Source organism: Salmo salar, chromosome 24 (assembly GCF_965601325.2).
Source record: "Salmo salar chromosome 24, fSalSal1, whole genome shotgun sequence".
NCBI classification, from domain to species: Eukaryota; Metazoa; Chordata; class Actinopteri; order Salmoniformes; family Salmonidae; genus Salmo; species Salmo salar.
This window is the reverse complement of record NC_138314.1, coordinates 8,023,566-8,050,456: the sequence shown is the minus strand read 5'-3', so window position 1 is coordinate 8,050,456 and position 26,891 is coordinate 8,023,566. Positions and strand designations below refer to the sequence as shown.

Genomic DNA, 26,891 nt, shown 5'->3' with positions numbered 1-26,891 from the left:
CCTTGCCACCCAAGAATGAATGGGGGAGCATGAAATGACATCCAAAAAGGAAACTACAATACCAAATGATCTCAAGTTAGAATCCTAATGAAACCTCAACTTCAATACAATGGATGACTTGGATAACATGACTACAAAGCCTGTTCCTACTCCCCTCCCCTAATTACAATTCTATGAACTTTAAGGACAAAATAAACCCATTTAATCAATTTGATAACTCAACCAAATGCAGCGAATGGGGGGTTCACTTATTTCAGTATCCTGAAACAAGTCAGTGTGATGCATGATGGGAGTTGAAGGTAGATGGGATACTTACGATAGGGAGCCTGTGGATGCTCTGGCCTGTCTCTTGCTTTTCAGGGCTCGCAGTTTATCACCCTGCGTGATGCCATTCATCTCCTCATCGTCATTATACTGAGGGAGATGAATGACAAATGGTAAGAAAACGAGGTACACAGACAGAGGAATCCATTAACTCACTGTTCCCTCCCTCCTTTCTTGACATTAAGGTTTATTCAATTTCTTGACATCAAAGTAACCAGACAGGATTTCCAAAGCTCTTACCAGTTCCGCCTCTTCTTTCTTGGACATCTTGCTGTTGTTGCTGCCGTTGATGGTGATGTCATCGACCCCCGACAGGATCCTGGTGACAGCCAGCTTGCCGTTTTCCTGCTCGTTCATTTTCTCCCGGAACACGTCACCCTCGGACCACAGACTGCTCTGCTTACTGCAGCATAACGGGATAACAACATTGAAGTTGTACGACTCCCTACAAAACATCTTTGATATTGATTCAACAATTGATACTCAACTCAATCCAAGATGTCTCTGAAAAACCTGAGTTGAATTGGGTGCGTTAGTGCTGGGTTGGAGCTAGTCTGCCTGTGGCTCTCCAGGACTAGAGCTGGTGACCACTGATCTATACAGCAAAAACCTTCACAACAATGGATTGAATCTAGAGATAAATCAGACACATACTCTTCTACAAAGTTTTGTTGTGGTCCGATGACTGATCCGGGCCGGCAGATACGCATCCAGGCGATGGCCTCAGCCGCAGTCAGGCGGTAGTGCTTCATCATGTAGCAGCCTATCAGGGTGCCTGTTCGACCCAGACCAGCTGAAAAACATTAGGATCAGTGGGATATGTAGTGTTTGAGCAGAGTTACGCTGCCAATCTTTCCCATTCATTTGGGACTGAGGCGTGAATGTAATGAAGTACCTTTGCAGTGAACAGCGATAGCTCCGTTTGCGTTCTCACAGATGTTGAGGAACTTCCTGACGATGGAGTCGTTTGGCGTGCTCCCGTCCACGAAGAAGAGGTCGTGGTGCTCAAAGCCCATGTCGGTGAAACGCTTTGCGTCATACATCTTCTTGTTGAGACGGACGATGGTTGTGATATTGTGTTTCCTGAAGTAAGGAAAGTAGGCCTCGGGGGCATGAAGAGGGTAACCTGGAGAGAACAAAATGTTTTTGTAGAAATTGTTTTACTTCTGCACACCTGAAGTCACATATATTTGTACACGGCATGTAGGGGGGAAGTGTATGCTTGTAAAATGATCATTTTATAAAGTTCTGTGACTGAAATGCGTCATGTTTTCGATGTCCACTTTGCAAGTACAGGCTACACAGTGTAAGGGAGTTAATTTGCCAGTCATTCTTAGCGGGGAAAAGATCAATGTGGCAGCGTGTTCCACATTGGCATTAAAACATAAAAAATGCAAACATGTCCTTACAGCTCAGATTGAAGAAAGCTAATCTGGAGGGTTTCAACCTACCGTTCTCCATTTTGCTTTTTGGATGAGGACCGCTGAACGCTAGGAATTTTCCAGGAATTATCCAGTTGAAATCTCCATTTTCTGCTCTCTGCAACAAAGAGACACAGACAGACAATTACGAATCCTTTGTGTTTACCCAAGTTGCATTCTGAAGAACGATAGCGATAAACTTACCTCGTAATGTTCGTATTCCTCCACATCAAAATGGGAGAAATCAAGCCAGCCAAACTGCAGAGCCTGGAGATGCATTTTATGGGAGTACATTTCAATTAGAGCATGGAACGCTATGCAAAATGTTTTACATTTCATAAAATGTGCAACTGCAAATGAACTTGTTAGACTAACATCGGACTGACTGAAGCGTGGTACCTTGTATATGGCGCACAAGCAGTCTAGAATGTTCAAATTGTACATGCAGGTTCCAAAAGAGGCATCTCTGTTAAAAACAGACAAAACAATTACATTTAGAAAAAATTCAAATCCATCTGCATAAAGCATTCATACCACATTTAAAAGGACTAAATAAATACAGGGTCATAAAAGCTTAACAATACGACGTTGATCAATTGTGATTGGCACTACATTCTAATGTGTGCTCTTTAGGAGTTTCTCTCTCTAGAAGTTCTGTGTTTGTATATGTATGCATGCATTTGTGTGTGTGTTTACCTGAACGGTAAGTAGGTAGAGTTCCTGGACACCAGTAGACTGTAGGCTTCCTCTGGCGTCTTCTGAAGATGCATCACCTTCAAACAAACACAGGCCAGCATTACGGAGGACCTACTAACGGAGAACAGCAGCAACATTAAAATGAAGATTCACAAGCACTTTTATTACCCGGTAACATTCAATCTATCATTGGTTCAGGGCTATCAATCAGTAGGACTTCTCTGCTGAGAGAGAAATACTTACTGCATATGAACCAATAAGATAAGCAGCGTTGGCTTGTTTCTTTTGATCTCCACAGGTGTAGAAGACTATCTTCTTCTTCGCTAGTGTGCATGACTGATCCAGATGACAACAAAATAACAATTAGCCAATTACATTTAAGTCATTTTGCAGACGCTGTGATCTAGAGTGACTTACAGTTGCAATATGTAACTTTTTGGGCGACCCGACCAAATTCACATAGAAATGTGTGTTATAGATCTGTCATTCTCATTGAAAACAAGTCTACGAAGTGGTAGATCTGTAAGTGCGCTATTTTATGTTTTCCGTTCTTACGTTTCTTTTTTGCATCTTTTACTTTCGGTTTTGTACACCAGCTTCAAACAGCTGAAAGTATAATATTTTTTTGCTATGGAAAATATATTTCACAGCGGTTTAGACTGTACAATGATTCTCTACACTATACTTGCTTGTTTTGTCACAAACTGAAATGAGGCAAACTATTAGAATTTTAGTGACCAGGAAATGGCGGAGTGATTTCTGCATAGTGCATCTTTAAGTGCCTTGCTCAAGGGCACAGAGACTTTTCACCTCTTCAGCTCGGGGATTTGAACCAGCAACCTTTCGGTTACTGGCCCAACGCTTTTAACTACTAGGCTGCCTGACGCTGCTGCACATCACTACACAAAACAATCCTGATCCCTGACTACGACAGACTAACAACATAGCAAGTAGAGTTGACAACATACAGAAGAGTACCGTAATTTCCGGACTATTAAGCGCACCTGAGTATAAGCCGCACCCACTGAATTTAAAAAATATATATTATTTTGAACATAAATAAGCCGCACATGTCTATAAGCCGCAGGTGCCTACCGGTACATTGAAACAAATTAACTTTACACAGGCTTTAACGAAACACGGCTTGTAACAAAAATAAATAGGCTTTAACGAAACACGGCTTGTAACAAAAAATTAGCTGTAAGCTTTAGTTGTCTTTTTGCACTGAGTCAATTCCTCACGCTGCTGTTTCCAACGTCTTATCGACTCATTAAGACCAAGCTCCCGTGCAGCAGCTCTATTTCCTTCTCCAACAGCCAGATCAATCGCCTTCAACTTGAAAGCGGCATCATACGCATTTCTCCGTGTCTTTGCCATGATGAGGGTGACAAAATGACTACCGTAATCAGAATAATGGGAAGTTTGAGAGCGCTCGATTTAATCTAAACAGTAAACAAAAAAGTTGTTTGACCTTAACCCGTTCGGCAATTTCATTGGTCTAATGAAAGCTTCATGCCGCCAAAAAACTGAGCACGTCACAGAATGTTTGTTTTTTTGGAGAAAAAAATTGAAAGCGGGAAAAATCCATATATTAGCCGCGTCATTGTTTAAGCCGCGAGGTTCAAAGCTGGGAAAAAAGTTGTGGCTTATAGTCCGGAATTTATGGTAATAAATTGATTTCTTTTTATTTTGTCAGAACTTTATCCATATGAGCTTGTCTTACGCCAATAGGCCTAGGCCTGCTATAAGTCAGACTGTCATTGAGTGTCCAGGACTGGATTAGGAGATCTCTGAACTCAATGCTCTTAGTTTCTCTAGACATCCCGAGTTCCTCCCAAAATGTTATATTATTCCAGTTTAACAATAGAACTTCAGTTTGGCATAGAGGAACTGCGTCACTACCTTATTCGCTTGAATAAAATACTAAATAGTAGCTAGCAAGACGGAGATCACAGAGGTTATTTTTAAATGAGTGCATTTCGCAAGTGGCTAGTTTGAATCAACTACCTTCACTAAATCCACTGCAAAAGGTTTTGCCTGCAAACTTTGGTTTCGAATCCCGACGTTCTGGCATGTCTGCCTCGAGATTTGTTGGGAGAGTTGTCTGTCTGAAGAGGACCCACCCCGAAAATATATTTTTTCCCCCTTTATCAAAGTTGCTGAAAGAGTCTGGGTTTACCAGACTACAATGCTCTACAAATCATGAGTTCTAAAACCCTGCCAACATTCTCTTCAATAATCTACAAACATTACCCATTTCTGACTAGTGTGACATAACTTCTGTTTGGTTAGGCTGAGAAAACAGTTGACTATCAATTGACCAAGTCCTCTGTCAGTGTGTGTGTGTGTGTGTAAGGTTACAGAGTTCCTTTACCTTGAGCTTTTTAGTGAGCTTGCAACAGAAGCGATAAAACATGGCCAGGTTGAGCGGGCCAAAGTCTGCATAGAAGCTGGAGAAGAGAGAACACAAAGCACAGGCAGGTTGACTGTTAAAGCGAAGTTTCTTTAGAGTGACCTGCAATGTTCTGAACAATCAATAAATCAGCTCTCCTAAATAGGCCTAAGTCTCTGATGAAGACCTAATGGGTGGAGACAGGCTCGGAAATATGAATATTGTGACATATGTTACAATGTGTGTGAACTATCCTCTTTGCTGATGAACATTCATACTTGGACATCCACATCTGCTATTCATTAATGTTCAACACTTACAGTGCATTCAGAAAGTATTCAGACACCTTCATGTTTTCCGCATTTTGTTACGTTACATCCCTATTCTAAAATGTCAACAACAAAAAAATGTGTCCCTCAATCTACACACAATACCCCATAATGACAAAGTGAACAGGTTTTTAGAAATATTTGCACATTTATTACAAATAAAAACATAAATACCTTATTTACATAAGTATTCAGACCTTTTGCTAAGGGACTCGAAATTGAGCTCTGGTGCATCCTGTTTCCATTGATCATCCTTGAGATGTTTCTACAACTTAATTTGAGTCCACCTGTGGTAAATTCAAATTGATTGGACATGATTTGGAAGGGCACTGTCATGTAGTTGGCCAGGTTTATGTCTCTCTCTCTCTCACTACACTACACTACACTACAGAGTTACTCTTGGAAAGCCGTTTGTTAACATAGAGAGTCTGAAAACATCAAAAGGGTGGGGACCAGAACCATATTTCGGTAATCCAACCAGTTGAAAATATGCATTGGTACTTAAAGAATATGATATCAGATCAGTTGTCATCTGAGACATTATTACTGATGATAGGATGACATAACTTGAATGTGTAGACTTTCCAAGATACAGTTTATCAGATTCACATGGAATTGTTGTGCAATTTAAATGTTTAAATATGAAACTATTTGTGAAAAGACTAAATGTAATTTTAGCTTCTAAATGAGAGAATTGTTTTTCATAAGTGAACTAGGCTCAACTCAGTGTCCATGTGAACAGACATTGGTTGTAAACTATGAAACACGCCCTTCTCTCCACCACTATATAAGCCCTTTAAGAAAAATTAACATTTGTGTTCCCGAGGACGTGAGGACGACGGTGCATACGTTAAAAGGCCTAATCTACAGAACTAAACCAACTTCAGCGTGAGCTTAAAGTATGGCAACTTGGTATGAACTTTGAACTCTTATTCACTAAAGAAGTGATACCTCCTAGCCGTTGAGTGAGAAGCAGCAGCTGTAAACGTGGGCTAGGAAGGGAAGGACAAAGTATCTCTTCTACCAAACACAAGACGTTACTACAACGCATCCGTTCTACCATACATTCTTCAGAGGACAGGAAGATCCCTTCCATCTACGACCAACCTATTGAAGCACAGCTCAGAGTAAATATTCCTTGCATTTTCCTTTTCCAAATGGGCGGTTATTTAGAATGCACAAGACTCTGTATTTACGATAGCATAGCTTTACAAGGTCCGATCAGAGACCAAATTCCTTTGTTCCCCAGTCTTCCCGTGCTTTCATTCAAAACCCAACCCCCTTTCTATGTGTAACCAGCCGTCATATCTGTTCCGTCCGCTAGGGACGTTTTCTTTTATGACATAATTAGTAATCAATGTATGACCCATCCTGTGTATGTGAGTGGGAGGGAATTGCTTAGCTTGCAGTCGCACCACGCTTCGCTCCACAGGTAATATTACACTTCGCTACATTACAACGGCTTGATTTGTTTGATCTGAGCAATTCTTCTTAGCTAGCTACATAGCCGTCTTTGTATCAAAGATAATTGTGTAGTTTAGAGTAACTGAGTAATTATCGAGGCTAGCTATCTTCGTCCTCCTAACGTAGTCAACACTGCTAGCTGCTAGCTAGCTAGTCATCACTGTTAGCTAGCCAACTTCTACCGACTAGCAGCACCGCAGAAACTATTACATTACAACGCAACGACTTGATTAGTGTGGTGTTAGTGTTAGTTAGCCAGCTACATAGTTGTCTTTGCTGTCTCTGTATCTAAGATAATTGTGTAGTTTGTGTTTGAGTATTATCGAGTATTAGCCAGCCGCGACGCGGCGCCAGACTTACTCAACACACCTAGTCATCATTAACCCACTGCCAGCTAGCCAACCGTTACCGACTAGCAGCGCTGTAGTTACTAATACTTTACAACGGAACGATTTGACTAGTGCAGTGTTACCTAGCTAGCTACCTAGTTGTCTTTGTCATAGCTTGATAATTGTTAATTGATAATTGTTAGCTAGCCAGCCATCGAGGTTAGCTAGCCAGCTATTTCCGTCCCCCGCGACGCCATTTTTCCTAACCTAGCCAACTATTACCGACGAGCAGCATTGTTGAAACTAAATACACTACAAGGAACGTCTTGATTAGTGTTATGTTAGCTAGCTAGCTACAAAGTTGCTTTGTATCATGACAAGGTGTAGTACTGAAACTACCGAGGTTACCTTGCCAGCTACACGTTCAAAGTCAACAACGCAGCCACTGCTAGCTAGCCTACTCCACCAGCCAGCAGTACTGTATCATCTTAGTCAATAACATTTTTGCAACGTAAGCTTAACTTCCTGAACATTCGAGACGTGTAGTCCACTTGTCACTCCAATCTCACTTGCATTAGCGTAGCCTCTTCTGTAGCTTGTCTACTATGTGTCTGCCTATCCCTGTTCTCTCTCCTCTACACAGGCCATACAAATGCTCCACACCGCGTGGCCGCTGCCACTCTAACCTGGTGGTCCCAGCGCGCACGACCCACGTGGAGTTCCAGGTCTCCGGCAGCCTCTGGAACTGCGGCCAACAAGGCTGAGTTCATCTCAGCCTATGCTACCCTCCAGTCCCTAGACTTCCTGGCGCTGACGGAAACATGGATCACCACAGATAACACTGCTACTCCTACTGCTCTCTCCTCGTCTGACTACGTGTTCTCGCATACCCCTAGAGCATCGGGCCAGCGGGGTGGTGGCACTGGAATCCTCATCTCTCCCAAGTGGACATTCTCTATTTCTCCCCTGACCCATCTGTCTATCTCCTCATTTGAATTCCATGCTGTCACAGTTACCAGCCCTTTCAAGCTTAACATCCTTATCATTTATCGCCCTCCAGGTTCCCTTGGAGAGTTCATCAATGAGCTTGACGCCTTGATAAGTTCCTTTCCTGAGGATGGCTCACCTCTCACAGTTCTGGGTGACTTTAACCTCCCCACGTCTACCTTCGACTCATTCCTCTCTGCCTCCTTCTTTCCACTCCTCTCCTCTTTCGACCTCACCCTCTCACCTTCCTGCGGACCTGGCATCCTTTCACTCCCTCCTCTCTAAGTTTTCCTCTTCTGTCTCTGCTGCTAAAGCCACTTTCTACCACTCTAAACTCCAAGCATCTGCCTCTAACCCTAGGAAGCTCTTTGCTACCTTCTCCTCCCTCCTGAATCCTCCTCCCCCCCCCCCTCCTCCCTCTCTGCGGATGACTTCGTCAACCATTTTGAAAAGAAGGTTGACGACATCCGATCCTCGTTTGCTAAGTCAAACGACACTGCTGGTCCTGCTCACACTGCCCTACCCTGTGCTTTGACCTCTTTCTGCCCTCTCTCTCCAGATGAAATCTCGCGTCTTGTGACGGCCGGCCGCCCAACAACCTGCCCACTTGACCCTATCCCCTCCTCTCTTCTCCAGACCATTTCCGGAGACCTTCTCCCCTACCTCACCTCGCTCATCAACGCATCCTTGACCGCTGGCTACGTCCCTTCCGTCTTCAAGAGAGCGAGAGTTGCACCCCTTCTGAAAAAACCTACACTCGATCCCTCCGATGTCAACAACTACAGACCAGTATCCCTTCTTTCCTCTCTCTCCAAAACTCTTGAACGCAACGTCCTTGGCCAGCTCTCTTGCTATTTCTCTCAGAATGACCTTCTTGATCCTAATCAGTCAGGTTTCAAGACTGGGCATTCAACTGAGACTGCTCTTCTCTGTGTCACGGAGGCTCTCCGCACTGCTAAAGCTAACTCTCTCTCCTCTGCTCTCATCCTTCTAGACCTATCTGCTGCCTTTGATACCGTGAACCATCACATCCTCCTCTCCACCCTCTCCGAGCTGGGCATCTCCGGCACCGCGCACGCTTGGATTGCGTCCTACCTGACAGGTCGCTCCTACCAGGTGGCGTGGCGAGAATCTGTCTCCGCACCACGTGCTCTCACCACTGGTGTCCCCCAGGGCTCTGTTCTTGGCCCACTCCTATTCTCGCTATACACCAAGTCACTTGGCTCTGTCATATCCTCACATGGTCTCTCATATCATTGCTATGCAGATGACACACAATTAATCTTCTCCTTTCCCCCTTCTGACAACCAGGTGGCGAATCGCATCTCTGCATGTCTGGCAGACATATCAGTGTGGATGACAGATCACCACCTCAAGCTGAACCTCGGCAAGACGGAGCTGCTCTTCCTCCCGGGGAAGGACTGCCCGTTCCATGATCTCGCCATCACGGTTGACAACTCCCTTGTGTCCTCCTCCCAGAGTGCTAAGAGCCTTGGTGTGACCCTGGACAACACCCTGTCGTTCTCCACCAACATCAAGGCGGTGACCCGATCCTGTAGGTTCATGCTCTACAACATTCGCAGAGTACGACCCTGCCTCACACAGGAAGCGGCGCAGGTCCTAATCCAGGCACTTGTCATCTCCCGTCTGGATTATTGCAACTCGGTGTTGGCTGGGCTCCCTGCCTGTGCCATTAAACCCCTACAACTCATCCAGAACGCCGCAGCCCGTCTGGTGTTCAACCTTCCCAAGTTCTCTCACGTCACCCCGCTCCTCCGCTCTCTCCACTGGCTTCCAGTCGAAGCTCGCATCCGCTACAAGACCATGGTGCTTGCCTACGGAGCTGTGAGGGGAACGGCACCTCCGTACCTTCAGGCTCTGATCAGGCCCTACACCCAAACAAGGGCACTGCGTTCATCCACCTCTGGCCTGCTGGCCCCCCTACCTCTGAGGAAGCACAGTTCCCGCTCAGCCCAGTCAAAACTGTTCACTGCTCTGGCACCCCAATGGTGGAACAAGCTCCCTCACGACGCCAGGACAGCGGAGTCAATCACCACCTTCCGGAGACACCTGAAACCCCACCTCTTCAAGGAATACCTGGGATAGGATAAAGTAATCCTTCTAACCCCCCCCCTTAAAAGATTTAGATGCACTATTGTAAAGTGGTTGTTCCACTGGATATTATAGGTGAATGCACCAATTTGTAAGTCGCTCTGGATAAGAGCGTCTGCTAAATGACTAAAATGTAAAATATGTAATTCTGTGTGATTATTTAGGTATTTAGTAAATTAATAATTAAACCAAATTTTGTATTGCTGATTCAGCTTGTTAGCCAGGGTTCGTGAAGATAACCAAGAATTCTACGACTTCAGATGAGACTCAATAAGGTGACGATTAAGAATTGACCGCTATTGATGTAAAAGATTACCAGGTCTTTAAGAGTTTATTCGGAAGATAACAGCTCTATAAACATTATTTCGTGGTGCCCTGACTTTCTAATATTCGTGGTGCCCCGACATTGTAATATTAATTACAGAGAAATTATTTTATAGAATAGCATGTCATATCACTTAATCCGGCATAGCAAAGACATGACAGCACACACCTATCTATTGTGGCGCACAGCAGGTCAGCCACCAGGGGGAGACTCGTCGAGGCCTGATGACAGACGGAGTATACATCACGAGGCGATGGCTCCATCTGCTGGACGTACCAGGTCTCGATGGGCTCTCCGGCAAGGACTAATTGGGGCTGATTGGGGATTTGTGAGTAATCAAGGGCTGATTGCTCACCAGCTGTACAAGTCCCATAAAGCTGCCAGAAGGGCAGCACACAGAGGAGAGGACTCCTGTATAGTTGGGGATGGTACCAGAGGTAACAGGAGGGAGTTCAATTTTTGATCCCCACAGGATACAGCAAGACCCAGAAGACGGTATACTGGAGAGGGTCTCTTGGGGGAAACCCATTCTTTTCTTTTGGACTATTATTTAAAAAAACACTTTTGAAACTGAGCTAATCCTACTCTGTCTGATCTGTGTAAACATTTTGAAAAAACCCCCTGGTCTGCCACAAGTGGTGGAGAATGCGGGCATTCTGATAACGTGGTCAGATCAGGGTTGACGTTTACGCAGCATGAGCATGGACGAGTTGATAGCTCAGTTCATCCGGGCCCAACAAGCGGTTCAGGAACGAACGCTGGAGGAACGGCTATGTTAAGGGATTTATATGTTTGAATGTAATGATTAAATAATTCTACCCTGAGACTTAACTATTAGGGATATGGTCTATTTAGCATGTAGAATGAGTAACTAAAGGGTTAAGCATAAGTCTAACGAGGTTGGACTAGGATAAGAGAAGAATGTGTGTCTGTGTGTTTAAGTAAACACCAAGAACTGTTAAACTGTGGTTGACCTGCCCTAGCTTGAACTCTGAGGGTTTAAGATATGAGAGGGAGTCCCCTCAAGGTTTCCCTAATCTCAGAGGAATGAAACTGTTGGCTGGGTAATGATCTACAGTGTTAAGAGATCTGGGGCCTTAATGTTTGTGTGTATGTGTGTGCGTAAATACGGAGCCTGGTATATAATGGTGTCTCTGTACAATGGACTTCAGAGCGCCCTCGTGAATAAACATTTTGGACTATTGTAAACTGGGACCCTGTCTGTGTTATTCAACCAGAATCTTACAAATTCAGGATTGTAGACTAAGTATTTTAATTGAAGTTCAGTTTATGAACATTGAGAACAAAATTCTCATAACAGGCTACAAAATGTCCGCCTCATTGAGGAAATCAGGAAGCTACAAGGAGGAGCGTCTACTGAATCACATCCAAATAAGTTTTTAATCAAGCTAACAGAAGATGACGACATCGAAACCTACCTCTGTACGTTTGAATGGGCAGCACTACGGGAAGGATGGCCAAGGCAGAAGTGGGCCAGTCTGCTGACCCCGTTCCTCTCTGGGAATACCCAAAAGGCGTATTGGGACCTGAACAATGAACAGGCAGCTAACTACGACGGACTCAAAACGGGAGATACTCAGCAGCTAAGGGTACAGCCTGGCCAATCGGGCTCAACTATTCCACGACTGGAGGTTTGTAGCCGACGCATCCTCCCGAGCCCAGATGAGCGACCTACTGCGCGTCACCAGGGGATGGCTCCTAACCGACGTATCCACCCTCTCTATCCTGGGCAAAGTGGTCCTGGATCGCTTGCTACGGCACTACCCCACGGCATGAAGAGGGCAGCGAGTCTACGCGCGCCCCAGACCTCGGCGGGCCTCCTGGAAGCTGTGGAGACGCATCAGAACACTCAGGCCCTGCTGAGTGGGAGCCGGGCCGAGTCGGCGGCCCGTTCGAGGAGTCGGAAGGACAGCCCGAAGGACAGCAGGGCCGGCCCTACCTACGGCTGGGGTAGGGCCGACCCGCCACCGACGACCCCAGGTAGATGGAGACCAAAGGAGGTGTTTTGAGTGTGGCGCCCGGGGGCACATTGCCTGGAATTGCCCGGCTCGAGAGGAGTCGATGCCATTAGCAAGCCCCGGAGGCGAGGTGGGTCACACAGTGAACTACGTCACCTCCTGTTGGGCACACTACGAATCAACTGCACCCATGGTCCCAGTGAAGGTTGACGGACACGACACGGAAGCTCTATTAGACTCCGGAAGTATGGTTACCCTCGTAACCACGAGCCTGCTGAACCAGGATACCTAACGTGGTAGGGAGATGTGTCCCCGTGAACACAGGAAATGGACAAAGCGGTATCCAACCGTATGGGCCAACATCGTGAAGCAAACAAGGGAACTGCCAGATGATGGTGGGTGCAGTACCCGAGTTGCCGGTACCTCTCCTAGTGGGACAAGATTGTCCACTGTTTGCGGCCCTGTGGGGGCACGAGCTGAGGAAGAAGGTACGAGTCGGCCGAAGACGAGAGCGAGGACGACCCATCGCCTGTGCGGCCCGGAAGCAAACGGTTGATTAATCTGTATCTACGGGTCCGGAGTCGGTGCCGGAACCTGACCCCCTTGGGGAACCACAGGGGGAAGAGCCCAGCCTCCCCCTCCTCAATTTCGAGGGGCCAGTCGAGACACCCCCTGGGGGCCAACTGAGGGGACGGCCCAGTGGGAGGATCCTAACTTGAAAGCCGCCACAGCCCAAGTGATAGCGGTGGATGGACAGCTACTTCCGGGGGTGAGTGACTGGTGATACCCCCATTTCCAAATCAAGAATAACCTTTTTGTATCAGGTATCGCGCCAACAGGGGGAACTTCGAGAGGTATGGATGCTGCCCCGACGGTACGTGGGAACCGTTCTTCAGCTGGCCCACACCCACCTGTTGGGGGCGCACCTGGGAATGGAGAAGACCTGGGAATGGATCGCCGCCCGGTTCCACTGGCCCGGGATGAGGAGGGCCGTGGAAGATTACTGTCGCAGCTGCCCGGAGTGTCAAATGACTGCCCCAAAGGCACACTTCCGAAACCCACTGGTCCCCCTACCGATCATCGGGGTGCCCTTTGAACGCGTCGCCATGGACATAGTGGGACCCCTGGTAAAAACAGCTCGAGGACACCGGTACATCCTGGTAATAGTGGACTATGCCACTCGGTATCCCGAGGCCATTCCCCTACGGGCGGCGGTATCCAAGGGAATCCCCGTGTGCTGTTCCACCTCTTTAGCCGGGTGGGCATCCCGAACGAGATCATGAATGACCAAGGTACTGAGTTTATGTCCCATCTAATGAAAGATGTGTGTGCTCTCCTGCAGATCCGGACCTCCGTCTTCCACCCGGCAGATGGATGGGCTCGTCGAGTGGTTCAATAAAAATGCTCAAACAAATGCTGTGGAAGGTCATCGAGCAGGATGGGAAGAACTGGGACCAGCTACTAACCTACCTAATGTTCTCAATCCGAGAAGTACCCCAGTCCTCCACTGGGTTTTCCCCTTTCGAACTCCTCTAAGGGAGGAGGCCACGAGGCCTACTGGCCTCGCCAAGGAGGTGTGGGAAGCCCAACCAACCCCAATACGCAGCGTGGTAGAGCACGTGGAGATGAGGGAGCAGATGACAGCCATATGGCCAGTCGTGAGGGAACATATGGAGAAAGCCCAACGCGCCCAAGCCCAGGTTTACAATCGGGGAGCCCAGCCCGAGAATTCCAGGTGGGTGTTGGTCTTAATCCCCATGGCCGAAAGTAAGTTCCTGGCAACATGGCACGGGCCATACGAGGTGATCGAGAAGCTGGAACCTGTCAATTACCGCTTACGGCAGCCGGGGGAGACGGAAACCCCAACAGATTTACCACGTGAACCTGTTGAAGAAGTGACACGAGAGGACAGCCTTGGCCGTGTTATGGTTGGGACCCAGGACGCCAACGGTACCAGTGGTGGTCCCGAGCAATGAGGACCTTGACCCAGCCCAGAAGCAAGAGCTCAAGGAGCTCGTCGATCGGAACACGGCGGTGTTCTCTGAGAAGCCGGGCCGCATAACCCTCATTGAACACCACATCCGTACCCGGGGAAACGGTACGAAAGAGGCCATATCGGATTCCGGAGGCCCGAAGGAAGGCCGTGAAACATTAAGTGGAGGCTATGCTGAGGATGGGGGGGGGGTAGTTGAAGAGTCTCACAGTGCATGGTGCAGCCGAATCATGTTGGTGCCCAAACCCGACGGTAGCCTGCACGTCTGTAATGATTTCCGGGGTGTGAACGACATAAGCTTGTTCAACGCCCACCTCATGCCGAGAGTGGACGAGCTCATCGACCGATTGGGAAAGGCCCGGTACATCAGCACCTTTGACCTGACCAAAGGATATCGGCAGGTACCGTTGGCAGCCTCCTCCTGGGAGAAGACGGCGTTTGACACCAGACGGATTGTGTCAGTACTGGATGCTCCCGTTCGGTCTCCACAGAGCCCCGCCAAGATTCCTGCAACTGATGAACAAAATACTTTGACCCCACCAGCAGTACGCAGCGGCCTATTTGGATGATATCCTCATCCACAGCCAAGGTTGGGAAGAGCACCTGACGCGCCTCCAGGCGGTGCTGGACGCACTCAGACAAGTCGGGTTGACCGCGAACCCCAAGAAATGCAAACTAGGGTTCGAGGAGGTGGATTAGCTGGGGTATTTGATCGGACCGGGGAACGTCAAGCCCCAGGAGAGGAAGGGTCACACGGTACGTGACTGGCCCGTTCCACGCACCAAGGCACAGGTCAAGTCCTTCCCGGGACTGGCAGGATACTATAGCCGCTTTATCCCCAACTTTGCGGCAATAGCTTCCCCCCTCACCAATCTAACCAGGGCCCGCCTCCCAAAAACAGTGAAATGGACAGACGAGACAGAAGCGGCAATCAGCCGCCTGAAGGAAGCGCTGTGCTCCCATCTGATTCTCGTAACGCCCGATTTCCAGGTGCCGATGTTGGTCCAGACGGATGCATGTAATAGGGGACTAGGGGCCGTTCTATCCCAGATACACGATGGGGAGGAGCACCCCATGTACATCAGCCGAAAGCTGATACCTAGAGAGAAAAAAATACTCTATTGTTGAGAAAGAGTGTCTAGCGGTGAAGTGGGCGCTAGACACTCAAGTATTACCTGTTAGGTACCCACTTCACCCTGGTCACGGGCCATGCTCCCCTGGTCTGGATGGCCAGGGGAATGGACACAAACGATCGGGTCACCAAGTGGTTCTTGTCCCTTCAATGCTTCTCTTTTTCTGTTGTGCACAGGTCAGGGGCGAAGCATGGAAACGCGGATGCCCTATCGAGAAGGGAGACATATGTCGCACTGATGACAGTCCCCTCCCCGACCAGAGCTAAGGGGGGGCGTACAGCAGGTCAGCCACCAGAGGGAGACTCGTCGAGGCCTGGTGACAGACGGAATATACATCACGAGGCGATGGCTCCATCTGCTGGACGTGCCAGGTCTCTCCGGCCAGGGCTGATTGGGGATTGGTGAGAAATCAAGGGCTGATTGCTCACCAGCTGTACAAGTCCCATAAAGCTGCCAGAAGGGCAGCACACAGAGGAGAGACTGGGGGAGGAAAGGACTCCTGTATAGTTGGGGATGGTACCAGAGGTAACAGGAGGGAGTTCAGTTTTTGATCCCCACAGGATACAGCAAGACCTAGAGCCCAGAAGACGGTATCCTGGAGAGGGTCTCTTGGGAAGACCTATTATTTTCTTTTGAACTTATTTTAATAAACACCTTTTGAAACTGAGCTAATCCTACTCTGTCGTGTCTGATCTGTCTAAACGTTTTGACCCAACCCACTGGTCTGCCACACTATACAGACACCGTGCTTCTACACCTGCATTGCTTTCTGTTTGGGGTTTTAGGCTGGGTTTCTGTACAGCACTTTGAGATATCAGCTGATGTAAGAATGGCTATATAAATAAATGTGATTTGATTTGATACAGTGAGGGAAAAAAGTATTTGATCCCCTGCTGATTTTGCACGTTTGCCCACTGACAAAGAAATGATCAGTCTGTAATTTTAATGGTAGGTTTATTTGAACAGTGAGAGACAGAATAACAACAAACAAATCCAGAAAAACGCATGTCAAATTGTTATAAATTGATTTGCATTTCAATGAGGTAAATAAATATTTGACCCCCTCTCAATCAGAACGATTTCTGGCTCCCAGGTGTCTTTTATACAGGTAACGAGCCGAGATTTGGAGCACACTCTTAAAGGGAGTGCTCCTAATCTCAGTTTGTTACCTGTATAAAAGACACCTGTCCACAGAAGCAATCAATCAATCAGATTCCAAACTCTCCACCATGGCCAAGACCAAAGAGCTCTCCAAGGATGTCAGGGACAAGATTGTAGACCTACACAAGGCTGGAATGGGCTACAAGACCATCGCCAAGCAGCTTGGTGAGAAGGTGACAACAGTTGGTGTGATTATTCGCAAATGGAAGAAACACAATAGAACTGTCAGTCTCCCTCGGCCTGGGGCTCCATGCAAGATCTCACCTCGTGGAGTTGCAATGATCATGAGAATGGTGAGGCATCAGCCCAGAACTACACGGGGGGATCTTGTCAATGATCTCAAGGCAGCTGGGACCATAGTCACCAAGAAAACAATTGGTAACACACTACGCCGTGAAGGACTGAAATCCTGCAGCGCCGGCAAGGTCCCCCTGCTCAAGAAAGCACATATACATGCCCGCCTGAAGTTTGCCAATGAACATCTGAATGATTCAGAGGACAACTGGGTGAAAGTGTTGTGGTCAGATGAGACCAAAATGGAGCTCTTCGGCATCACCTCAACTCGCCGTGTTTGGAGGAGGAGGAACGCTGCCTATGACCCCAAGAACACCATCCCCACCGTCAAACATGGAGGTGGAAACATTATGCTTTGGGGGTGTTTTTCTGCTAAGGGGACAGGACAACTTCACCGCATCAAAGGGACAATGGACAGGGCCATGTACCGTCAAATCTTGGGTGAGAACCTCCTTCCCTCAGCCAAGGCATTGAAAATGGGTCGTGGATGGGTATTCCAGCATGACAATGACCCAAAACACACAGCCAAGGCAACAAAGGAGTGGCTCAAGAAGAAGCACATTAACCTGTTATGGATAGGGGGCAGTATTTTCATGGCCGGATAAAAAACGTACCCGATTTAATCTGATTATTACTCCTGCCCAGAAACTAGAATATGCATATAATTATTAGCTTTGGATAGAAAACACTCCAAAGTTTCAAAAACTGTTTGAATGGTGTCTGTGAGTATAACAGAACTCATTTGGCAGGCCAAAACCTGAGAAGATTCCTTACAGGAAGTGCCCTCTCTGACCATTCCTTGGCCTTCTACACTCTCTTTATTGAAAACTGAGGATCTCTGCTGTAACGTGACACTTCCTACGGCTCCCATAGGCTCTCAGAAGGCGGCAAAATGTTGAATGATGCCTTTGCAGGCCATGGCTGAAAAACAGTAGCGCATTTGGATAGTGGTCGATCTGAGAACAATGAGACTGGGGGCGCGTGCACGAGGTGACACCATGTTTTTATTTTCAGTCTTTGAACGAAAACAACGACTCCCGGTCGGAATATTATCGCTTTTTTACGAGAAAAATCGCATAAAAATTGATTTTAAACAGCGGTTGACATGCTTCGAAGTACGGTAATGGAATATTTTGAATTTTTTTGTCAAGAAACGCGCCGGGCGCATCACCCTTCGGATAGTGTCTTGAACGCACGAACAAAACGCCGCTATTTGGATATAACTATGGATTATTTGGAACCAAACCAACATTTGTTATTGAAGTAGAAGTCCTGGGAGTGCATTCTGATGAAGAACAGCAAAGGTAATCCAATTTTTATTATAGTAAATCGGAGTTAGGTGAGTACCAAACTTGGTGGGTGTCAAAATAGCTAGCCATGATGGCCAGGCTATCTACTCAGAATATTGCAAAATGTGCTTTCACCGAAAAGCTATTTTAAAATCGGACATAGCGATTGCATAAAGGAGTTCTGTATCTATAATTCTTAAAATAATTGTTATGTTTTTTGTGAACGTTTATCGTGAGTAATTTAGTAAATTCCCCGGAAGTGTTCGGTGGGAATGCTAGTTCTGAACGTCACATGCTAATGTAAAAAGCTGTTTTTTGATATAAATATGAACTTGATTGAACAAAACATGCATGTATTGTATAACATAATGTCCTAGGAGTGTCATCTGATGAAGATCATCAAAGGTTAGTGCTGCATTTAGCTGTGGTTTTGTTTTTTTGTGACATTATATGCTAGCTTGAAAAATGGGTGTCTGATTATTTCTGGCTGGGTACTCTGCTGACATAATTTAATGTTTTGCTTTCGCTGTAAAGCCTTTTTGAAATCGGACAGTGTGGTTAGATAAAGGAGAGTCTTGTCTTTAAAATGGTGTAAAATAGTCATATGTTTGAAAAATTGAAGTTTTGGGATTTTTGAGGAATTTGTAATTTGCGCCACGCCTATCATTGGATATTGGAGCAGGTGTTCCGCTAGCGGAACGTCTAGATGTAAGAGGTTAAGGTCCTGGAGTGGCCTAGCCAGTCTCCAGACCTTAATCCCATAGAAAATCTGTGGAGGGAGCTGAAGGTTTCGAGTTGCCAAACGTCAGCCTCGAAACCTTAATAACTTGGAGAAGATCTGCAAAGAGGAGTGGAAAAGAATCCCTCCTGAGATGTTTGCAAACCTGATGGCCAACTACAAGAAACGTCTGACCTCTGATTGCGAACAAGGGTTTTGCCACCAAGTACTAAGTCATGTTTTGCAGAGGGGTGAAATACTTACTTCCCTCATTAAAATGCAAATTAATTCATAACATTTTTTACATGGTTTTTCTGGATTTTTTTGTTGTTATTCTGTCTCTCACTGTTCAAATAAACCTACCATTAAAATTATAGACTAATCATTTCTTTGTCAGTGGGCAAACGTACAAAATCAGCAGGGGATCAAATACTTTTTTCCCTCACTGTATAAGGTCCCACAGTTCACAAGTGGATATCAGAGCAAAAACCAAGCCATGAGGTCAAAGCTCCGAGACAGGATTGTGTCGAGGCACAGATCTGGGGAAGTGTACCAAAACAGTTCTGCAGTATTAAAAGGTCCCCAAGAACATAGTGGCCTCCATCATTCTTAAATTGAAGAAGATGCAGAGTGTGCAAAGCTGTCATCAAGGCAAAGGGTGGCTACTTTGAAGAATCTAAAATGTATTTTGATTTAACACTTTTTTGGTTACTACATGATTCCATATGTGTTATTTCATAGTTTTGATGTCTCCACTATTATTCTACAATTTAGAAAATAGTAAAAATAAAGAAAAACCCTTGAATGAGTAGGTGTGTCCAAACTTGACTGGTACTGTATATCAGATAGCACATTAGATTAAATGCCATCCACTTTCACATTTCATTCTGTAGTCTTGGCATATACTGCATGTAAACATTTATTTTCTCAAATGTAAAAGTATATAATTTGTATGGTTTAAGACAGGAACAGTCATATACGCTCGCACACACACCTCCACGATAAACATATCCTCAGCTCCTCTCTCTCTCTCTCACTCTCGTGACACACAGGTGTTTATTTTGACCGGTAGTGTGTGTGTACACACACACACACATATGTATGTTTCAATATTCATAAACAAATGTTATATTTTTTATTTTTTATGAATACGACTCATATTAAAGAGCAAGCGGTAAAGCTTCATATTACATATTTTTGCTTTGTAGCACCTACAAATGAAACATTATGGGAGTCATACACAGGAGGCTTGGGTAAGGCCAAAATGTTAAATATACCAACATTTATTTATTATTTCTCAATTATGCTTTTACATACAAATGTTAAATATATGTTAAGCTGCAAAGTCAACATTGTCTATATTGTAAAAATTCATGAAACCACAAATATGCTTTTTGGTCTTAATTTAAGATTAGGCTTAGCAGCATGGTTAAGACTTAAAACCTGATTTCATGACTTTGTGGCCGTGCCAGCTATGGTGACCACTTTGCAGGGCTCCAATACATGAGTAATCTCAAATACAACCAGGATTGGGTTTCCCAAAAGCATCGTAGATCATCTTCATTCCATTGAAACTAAATGGACGCAAGTTGATCCTAAGTGCTACGAATCTTTTTGGAAAACTCAGCCTGCTTTTTTTTGTCCTGGGGTATAATCATTACTCCAAACAGTTGCAAAACGTTCAGTTCTGCAACCAAAACGATTGTTTCTATTAGACAGATTTGGGTAGGTCCGGCCTGTTTGCTGAACCTTTCCAATAGAAACGCTAGTTTTTGTTGCAAAACAGATTGGAGAAATGACTACACACCTGGTTTCGTGAGGAATCACTCATATGGCCTATGAACGTCCTGTAATACAAAGCACTTACTTTTCATATGACAGCTCATCATCTATGCAGAAGCAATGTCTGTCAGCTGTGCTTTTTATCTTCTGCTGCAGTACTGCGAAATACAGTTGATCTGAAAAATAGAAGGGGGTTTTAAAAGCTTTTTTTGGCACACAGTCGTGGTCTTGGGGAGGGGGCGTGCAGTGATCTAAAGAACTATTTTGCATTATATTCTGTTTGAGTTTCATCATGGATTTGATTTGATTATGGACAGTCAAACAAACATACAAAGTACCGTTAGCTACAAATTAATGCCTTGTTAATTGTGCCACACTTTGCGGGCAAAACAAATGGCACATGCCAGTTTGAATTTGAATTTCCTTTCCCCCGGAAATGTTTCGACCGACGGATATCAATAGTGCAACAATTTACAGTAGGAAAGGTATGGTTTGCTTCCAGAACAGCACTTACCTTTAATGATTTCAATACTTTTCGTGACATTGTCCTCGGTCATTCTGATAGAGACTTTAGCCAACAATTAGTTACAAGTCAAATTGAATTAGTTACAAGTCAAGTTGAACGGCTTGTTTTCTCTGCAGTCTTACTATAAACGCGCCTAAATAATAACGTAAACGTCTGAAAAACTGTCCAGCACAATCGCCTACACACGCATTAAAGAAAATCTATTTTCTTTATCCCATTAAACTAAAACGCCCCACAGAATCGAAAAGCAAAATATGGTATTTTCTACCACTCAAAAACCAATAGAAAGTGCAGCAAATATTTTTCTAAAGTAGCATAATGCTTTGCTGGGCAAGGTCTATAAATGTGTCTGTCTCCGTTGAAAAAAATATACTGATATGACAAATAAAGCCTCAACTTGCTTAGTGACGAAAAATAACAGGCCGCATAGACAGGCTACGTACTCTGCTCAAAAATAGTTTTGAAATAAAATAATAAGCACCACCCACTGCAACAATGTAATGCTCTCGCGCAACGTTATTGGTTCAAGGAAACGGTGAACGAGACACTGTTGCAGGGTTGGCATGCCAATCATTCTACTTCTATGAATGCAGGACTGGGCGGATTCTATTATGTTGAACCACGGGGCACCATACCATGGCCCGTGACGTAAACGGCAAATGCGGTGAGGCAGGAACGCCCTTCTCAATCTAACAGTAATCTGAGCCACTCGGTCATGTTGTCAACAATGCAACATGGTGAACCGTCCATCAAATAGCTTATATCTTTGAATTGTCGAACTAGAACTAATGCAGATAATACGTTTTTATCAAAAGCAATCACTTTTGCATGTCAAAACACAGAATCCTACTCATTACTTATCGTGCATAATTACGTCCCTTTTGATTTGAGCTGACTTCGCCGTGGACTTTGAACGTGGTTCACGCCCGGGTGGTTGCCCCGTTCCAAAACGAACGCATTCAACTTTCACCCTGTTAACGCGTATCAGGTGCCCGGGCTATATTAATCGAATTCCCTCATTTTTTAAAAGTTCTGCCTGGGAAGACATTCGAGATTCTAATTGGAACGATGCCCAAGCCGTTGCTAGGAGAATAGATTCGCGTGGCCAATTGACAGAACACTTCCACTGTAGTCCTCAAGTGAGAGATAGTTAGAATAAGCGATACGGTTTGAATTGATTGCAAACATTTTCTTACCAAGTTATTACAAAACGACAATGTTTGGTTGGTTATACAAGGCTGTAGGCTAGCCTATCATGCAAGCCTAATATGCATTATGAGGTAGCCTGACAAATAGCCTACAGTAGGCCCATTGTTTGTGTGCAAAAAGCTCGCCCATTCTCAATGAAAAATAACAAGTGAGACAATTTCCTTTTTATCAGCCTTTTGAATCAGGCAAAATGCATGTATTGTAGCCTATCCTCATTTTTGGGGTAAACAGGAATTCTGCATCCTCTGATGCACATGGTCATGATATAAATACACCGTGGCTCCCGAGTGGCACAGCGGTCTAAGGCACTGCATTTCAGTTTTAAAGGTGTCACTACAGACAACCTGGTTCGAATCCAGGCAGTATCACAACCGGCCGTGATTGTCCCATAGGGCGGCGCACAATTGGCCCAGCGTCCTCCGGGTTTGGCCGTTATTGTAAATAAGAAATTGTTCATAACTGACGTGTGCCGCCCTAGTATGAAAATGCATAAATTGGGGTAGCTGACAACGCATAATATGTAGCATAGTCAATACTGTAGCTTATGATTAGGAACCGATGGTGTCGCCATTTTAGATAAAAAGCTGCAGGGAAGTCTAATAGTCAGCAAAATCATAAAATCTGCATTCAGACACTGCAAGGCCAGCGTAGCCTACGGTCTATGCTCCAAACTCGCTCAATGCAAGCTACGAAGGGTTCATCCGCAGTTTCTTACCTGATACACTAATGTGAATATCTGACTTTAGCTCCGCCTCCTCTCTCTGAGCTGCACGGCGCTTTTTCATCGACTCAGGTCGCCTCTTTTCGCTTTTGCGCTTCATTCTTGCTTTTATGCATGCACTGCGAGCATCTCCAAATGGCACAGTGAGATCTGTCTGCCCTGCGGTTGTTTTAGTTTTCGGTGCTTTATTATGTTGATCCTTGCTCTCCAGCTAATGTGTCATCCGAAGCGCAGTTGTTCGCTCTTGCTCAGTTTTTCCTTTGGTGACGTCTGTGAACGGGGCAAGTTTCTGAATCCCTTTCTGTGACGTAAGACGTTGCCTGCCCCTCTGTAGTTACTGTTATTATTATTATGCTGCTTTTCGACTGTTTATTTTATTTTATTTATTTCCCATTTATTTAACCAGGTAGGCTAGTTGAGAACAAGTTCTCATTTACAACTGCGACCTGGCCAAGATAAAGCAAAGCAGTGCGACAAACAACAACACAGAGTTACACATGGAATAAACAAAACGTACAGTCAATAACACAATAGAAAAAAAGTATATATACAGTGTGTGCAAATGAGGTAAGATAAGGAGGCAAGGCAATAAATAGGCCATAGTGGCGAAATAACTACAATTTAGCAATTACACACTGGAGTGATAGAGACTGGAGTGATAGATGTGCAGAAGATTAATGTGCAAGTAGAGATATTGGGGTGCAAAGGAGAAAAAAATATATAACAGTATGGGGATGAGGTAGTTGGATGGGCTATGTACATGTGCAGTGATCTGTGAGCTGCTCTGCCAGCTGGTGCTTAGTGTTAGTGTGGGAGATATGAGTCTCCAGCTTCAGAGATTTTTGCAATTCGTTCCAGTCATTGGCAGCAGAGAACTGGAAGGAAAAGCGACCAAAGGAGGAATTGGCTTTGGGGGTGACCAGTGAGATATACCTGCTGGAGGGCGTGCTACGGGTGGGTGCTGCTATGGTGACCAGTGAGCTGCGATAAGGCGGGGCTTTACCTAGCAAAGACTTATAGATGACCTGGAACCAGTGGGTTTGGCGACGAATATCAAGTGAGGGCCAGCCAACGAGAGCATACAGGTCGCAGTGGTGGGTAGTAGATGGGGCTTAGGTGACAAAACGGATGGCACAGTGATAGACTGCATCCAATTTGCTGAGTAGAGTGTTGGAGGCTATTTTGTAAATGACATCGCCGAAGTCAAGGATCGGTAGGATAATCAGTTTTACGAGGGTATGTTTGGCAGCATGAGTGAAGGATGCTTTGTTGCGAAATAGGAAGCCGATTCTAGATTTCATTTTGGATTGGAGATGCTTAATGTGATATAATACTGTAACACCAGTGTTATACTAGACTAGCGTATACACCCGTATGATATATTAGGATAATTGTGTTTCCATAGCCAGGGCTACAGTTTATAAAAGGCCACAATTTCCTGGACCCTAGGCTACAAACTTTTCCCCCCATGTGTGCAACTTCTGCAAGCACCTCTGCTCTACGGCTCTATGCCAGTGTGCAAAAGATAACAATGCATGCAATTATGCAACGCCATTTGGGTTTTTGCGTGTCAAAAAAGATACATGTCAAATAACACAATTTGACGTGTCAAATAACACTATTTGACGTGTCAAATTAGCTTGTTGACCAATCAGGACCTGAATATGACTGCACGTCACATAATAATTTATCGCGTTCATACATTTTTTATGTAGTTATTACACATTGATTACACTAACACTCGTATTTCATATGTCACAACCTTGTTTAACATTATCTAGTCTAAATATGTCATGATTCCACCAATTGTAACCTCTGCATAACTTTCAAAGAGGGACTTTTATTTTGAAGGCAAACAGCAAATTCCACTATTGTGCCTAATCCTTATTGTGGCTAGCTTCACACCACATAACCCGGTCCGGTCGAGCCTCACTAGCCTGATAAAGCTAGCTGGCTGCTTATAACGTTAGCTTTGGGCAACAGGGTTAAGTAGCTGGCTAGTTATTTATTTTCATGAACTGAAGTTCAGTTTTCAATAGGCGAACAACAAGTGGCTACCTAGCTAATACTTACTCACAATGATTCCTAAATCATTGCTAAGAATCATGAAAATGACTGCAGTTTCTACTTCACATTGTTTTCAGGCTGGTTGTATTGGTGCTAGCTAGGTACCAAGCTAAAGCTAGCTACCCCAGAAGTTGCAGTCGAACAAATAATGCAATACTTTATTATAACGTACATTTTTTTTCATGCGTTCGGGTACCTCAGAGCGCCCCAGGTCACCCCATGGTATTTGATGATAATTATTAGGTGGAGGTCGCTAGTTACAATGGTATCTTCAACCTAGCCTAGCTTTTAGCTAGATAGCTAGCTGCTCTGCAGTGCAAGCTAGCTTGACTTGCTATAAAGTTAGAGAAACAAGTTGAGGAAAAAGTAACTCAACAAAACAGTTTTTATTATCACCTGGAAGAATATATTTATCCTGTCTTGAATGAAAAGGTCATATTTTGCAATCTCCCGCAACCCCAATATATGCAATCTCTTAATAGAGACAGGCTCTCCTCCATCTTGTGTTACAAACACTACACGTCTAAACCCAGATTCTTACAAATATCGCCAAACCCAGACCAATTGTGCTCCACCATATGGAACTCGCAATCACAGCCAGATGTGATACAGCCTGGATTCGAACCAGGGACTGACGCCTCTTGCACTGAGAGATACAGTGCCTTAGACCGTTGCGCCCCTCGGGAGTCCAACATCGAGAAACTTCTGGAATGCTTGCGAAATAGATCAAACAGACTAGGCCAGGGTCAAGTCAATGAGAGAAGTGAAAATTCTTCCTTGGTTTGACATTTTTTCAAATCTAAAGGCACAACCTTGATTCGTGCCAATGTCTTCAGTAGTCGAACATGTTATTACTCCAACCTAGTGGTGTAAAGTACTTAAGTAAAAATACTTTAAAGTACTACTTAAGTAGTTTTTTGGGGTATCTGTACTTTACTAGTAATATGCTTGACAACTTTTACTTTCACTCCACTACATTCATAAAGAAAATAATCTACTTTTTACTCCATACATTCTCCCTGACACCCAAAAGTACTTATTAGGCTAAATATATTTAAACCCAAACACGTTTAGACTTTACTAAATCAGTATTTTGGGTGACTTTCACTTTTACTTGAGTTATTTTCAATAAAGGTATCTTTACTTTTACTCAAGTATGACAACTCTGACCTTTTTCCACCACTGCTCCAACCTCATAAAAGTGACAAACTGAAACTTTTCATTTTTGTCAAAAAACAACTTAATATCGAAGGAGTGCCTTTGATTTGACCTGCACACCCACAGTTCGGTGCAAGACGACCATTAGCCATTTTTTCTTTTACCAAATTCGACACTTTCTTTGACCTCCATACAAAAACTCCTTGATCGGTGGGCGAAACAACAAAAAACGCCACCTGCTGGAGGGAAACAGATTTTCATCCGAGTTGGGCCTCTTCCTCTTTTGTTCCTCCGTTCATAGCCCAATTGGATTCCTATGTCTTCCTTTAACTAATATCTCCGATGGGGCTGAAGGTGGAGACACACATATTGTACAATACGAGGAGGAAATTATAGTCCTAAAAAAGCTTTCCAGTTTCACTGATTCACCACTCACCCACTGGAGATGACTGATGCCATTGTGTCAAAAGCCTCTTGCTTGT

The 26,891-nt window shown here is 44.9% G+C and overlaps 1 protein-coding gene and 1 long non-coding RNA gene across 12 annotated transcripts in view; one reads left to right on the top strand and one right to left on the bottom strand.

Annotated features, from left to right (window-relative positions):
* LOC106585187 (cell division cycle 14B) overlaps window positions 1–23,459 on the bottom strand; it is a 29,643-nt gene extending 6,184 nt beyond the window's left edge. For 10 of the 11 annotated variants that reach the window (XR_001323916.3, XM_014171111.3, XM_014171113.3 and 7 more), the window contains exons 1-12: window positions 23,179–23,459; window positions 20,814–20,904; window positions 4,816–4,891; window positions 2,685–2,777; window positions 2,442–2,518; window positions 2,145–2,211; window positions 1,950–2,012; window positions 1,776–1,863; window positions 1,220–1,450; window positions 979–1,117; window positions 565–727; window positions 317–414 (exon numbers count right to left, since the gene is read on the bottom strand). Coding sequence is in view for 10 of the 11 variants with exons in the window: in XM_014171111.3 (XP_014026586.2) it covers window positions 317–414; window positions 565–727; window positions 979–1,117; window positions 1,220–1,450; window positions 1,776–1,863; window positions 1,950–2,012; window positions 2,145–2,211; window positions 2,442–2,518; window positions 2,685–2,777; window positions 4,816–4,891; window positions 20,814–20,904; window positions 23,179–23,284 (1,292 nt within the window). In the remaining variant the exon portion in view is untranslated. Of the gene's footprint in view, window positions 1–316; window positions 415–564; window positions 728–978; window positions 1,118–1,219; window positions 1,451–1,775; window positions 1,864–1,949; window positions 2,013–2,144; window positions 2,212–2,441; window positions 2,519–2,684; window positions 2,778–4,815; window positions 4,892–20,813; window positions 20,905–21,242; window positions 21,725–23,178 lie in introns of those variants that run through there. The other variant, XM_082968456.1, reaches the window with a different exon arrangement.
* On the top strand, window positions 5,981–16,151 carry LOC106585189 (uncharacterized). Its single transcript, XR_001323917.2, has 2 exons — window positions 5,981–6,289; window positions 15,661–16,151. It is a non-coding gene; the product is annotated as an uncharacterized LOC106585189 (long non-coding RNA).
* Window positions 23,460–26,891: the final 3,432 nt, after the last annotated feature.